At 44.6% G+C, this 1,714-nt stretch overlaps 1 pseudogene across 1 annotated transcript; it reads left to right on the top strand.

Moving 5' to 3' along the window:
• The first annotated feature begins 31 nt into the window (after positions 1-31).
• Positions 32-1,243, top strand: TEOVI_000051800:pseudogene (annotated as a pseudogene). The gene has a single exon. A coding segment is annotated over exon 1 (1,212 nt).
• Positions 1,244-1,714: the final 471 nt, after the last annotated feature.

Below are 1,714 nucleotides of genomic sequence, written 5' to 3'. Positions count from 1 at the left end.
ACTAATCATTGTAGGAAGGACGGCAATAGCGGCAGCTAATGACAATGCTCACGCTTTTGGAGTGCTGTATACCGCACTAAATGTAGCCTTAGTGGACCCAGACACCGAAGAAATTGATTACAAGGCAAGCATAGAAGCGGAGCTAGGAGAACTACTTCGGATAAACATGTCATTAGCGGAAGACAGCTTTTACGACCAAGACTTCAAAACACCGGATACAGCCAGGGATGCAAAGGAGCCATGGAAAACCTACAAGGAGAAGTGGAACCAAGCTAAGGAGCTAGTACAAGGCGGAAAACATAAAATACTAGAAATAGAACTCAAAAGACCGCAGAAATCACATGACCGAACCGCTGCATCAGCAGCAGTAAACGCATCATTAAGAGCAGTGGAAAGCCTTTTAACTTTATTAAAAAATGAAGTAACAAAACAGGCCGTAATAGACGAACTTCGCGCTGCGGCGTACGGGCAACTGAACGACCTTGACTCGACGGGCAGCATAACATTTGATGAGACACCGACCACCGGCTGCGGCGACGCCAACCCCCAGAACTCAAACGCCGGCAAATCGATAGCGAACGATATGGTTTGCCTCTGCGCGGACACAACAGGAGCAAGCAACTCATGCACTGGGCAAGCAATCAACGACGCCCTAAAGTACACCAACCAAGCAACAACAACCACAGCATTCAATGCGCTGAAACCAAAGTGCCCCAAAACTTCGCAACATAAGGCGTCGGAAGCAACAATCGCGGCGGCGACGGGGCAATTTCTCGCAACACTGCGCGCCGGGCAGAAAGCCAATCACGGCGAAGCCAACATATTAGGCACCGCAGCCTCCAACCAATGCAACGCTGGAGTCAACGCCGGCTGTGTTCTCTACAAAAGCACCGCCGCCGACCGGATACTACCTGTCGCGTGGCTGACGAAGCTAGAAGCTGCGGCGGCGAAACTCTCGCAGCTTGCAAGGCAACAACACGCGAACGAACAACTACTACAGCGAGTAAAGGCACACACACAAACAGCAGTCCAAGCCTATATCAACGCTAGAACTCCACGACCAGAAACACTAGCACCAGCACAACCGGAATCTAAAAAACAGAAAACAACGGAAAACGAATGCAAAGAGCCCTGCAAATGGGATGAGAATGCAACTGACAAAAGCAACAAGGAGTGCAAACCTAAAGATGGAGAGGAACAGACAAAGCAAGGAGGAGCAGGAACAGGAGAGAAAAGTACCGCGGCAGATTTAAGTAAACACCAAACCCAGAAAGCCTATGAAGCGTAAAACAAGGATGTAAAACCGTGTAAGAAAGCAGTCTGTGTTTGCATTGATTTTGTTGATGGTACTGGAAAGATTTCCAAGCCGTAGTACCGCTCTCCCAGTTTCATCGTCAATAAGAAAACTGCTCTGATGGTTTCTGCCTTTATCAGTTTGGCATAATTTTAAGGAGTCTTTTTAAATTTTATGAAATAAATCGATTTTTTTATTTTGAGATTATTTGCTAAATTTGGTATGTTTTATATCTTTGTAATGAAATCTTTAAAATATAAATTTGTTGTAAAATGTGTGTGATTCTGGAATATTGATATAAATAGTAAATGAAGAGCGTATGACAAGTGAGCGCTATTCTAAAACTTTTGAAATTGCTATATTTTATGGACATTAGTTGGTGTTGTTATAGTGATATAATGATAAAATAGGAGAGTATTA

Source organism: Trypanosoma equiperdum (assembly GCF_001457755.1).
Source record: "Trypanosoma equiperdum strain OVI genome assembly, contig: ctg_190, whole genome shotgun sequence".
Taxonomy (NCBI): Eukaryota; Euglenozoa; class Kinetoplastea; order Trypanosomatida; family Trypanosomatidae; genus Trypanosoma; species Trypanosoma equiperdum.
Note: the sequence above shows the minus strand (reverse complement) of the source record. Positions and strands in the feature narration are given on the sequence as shown.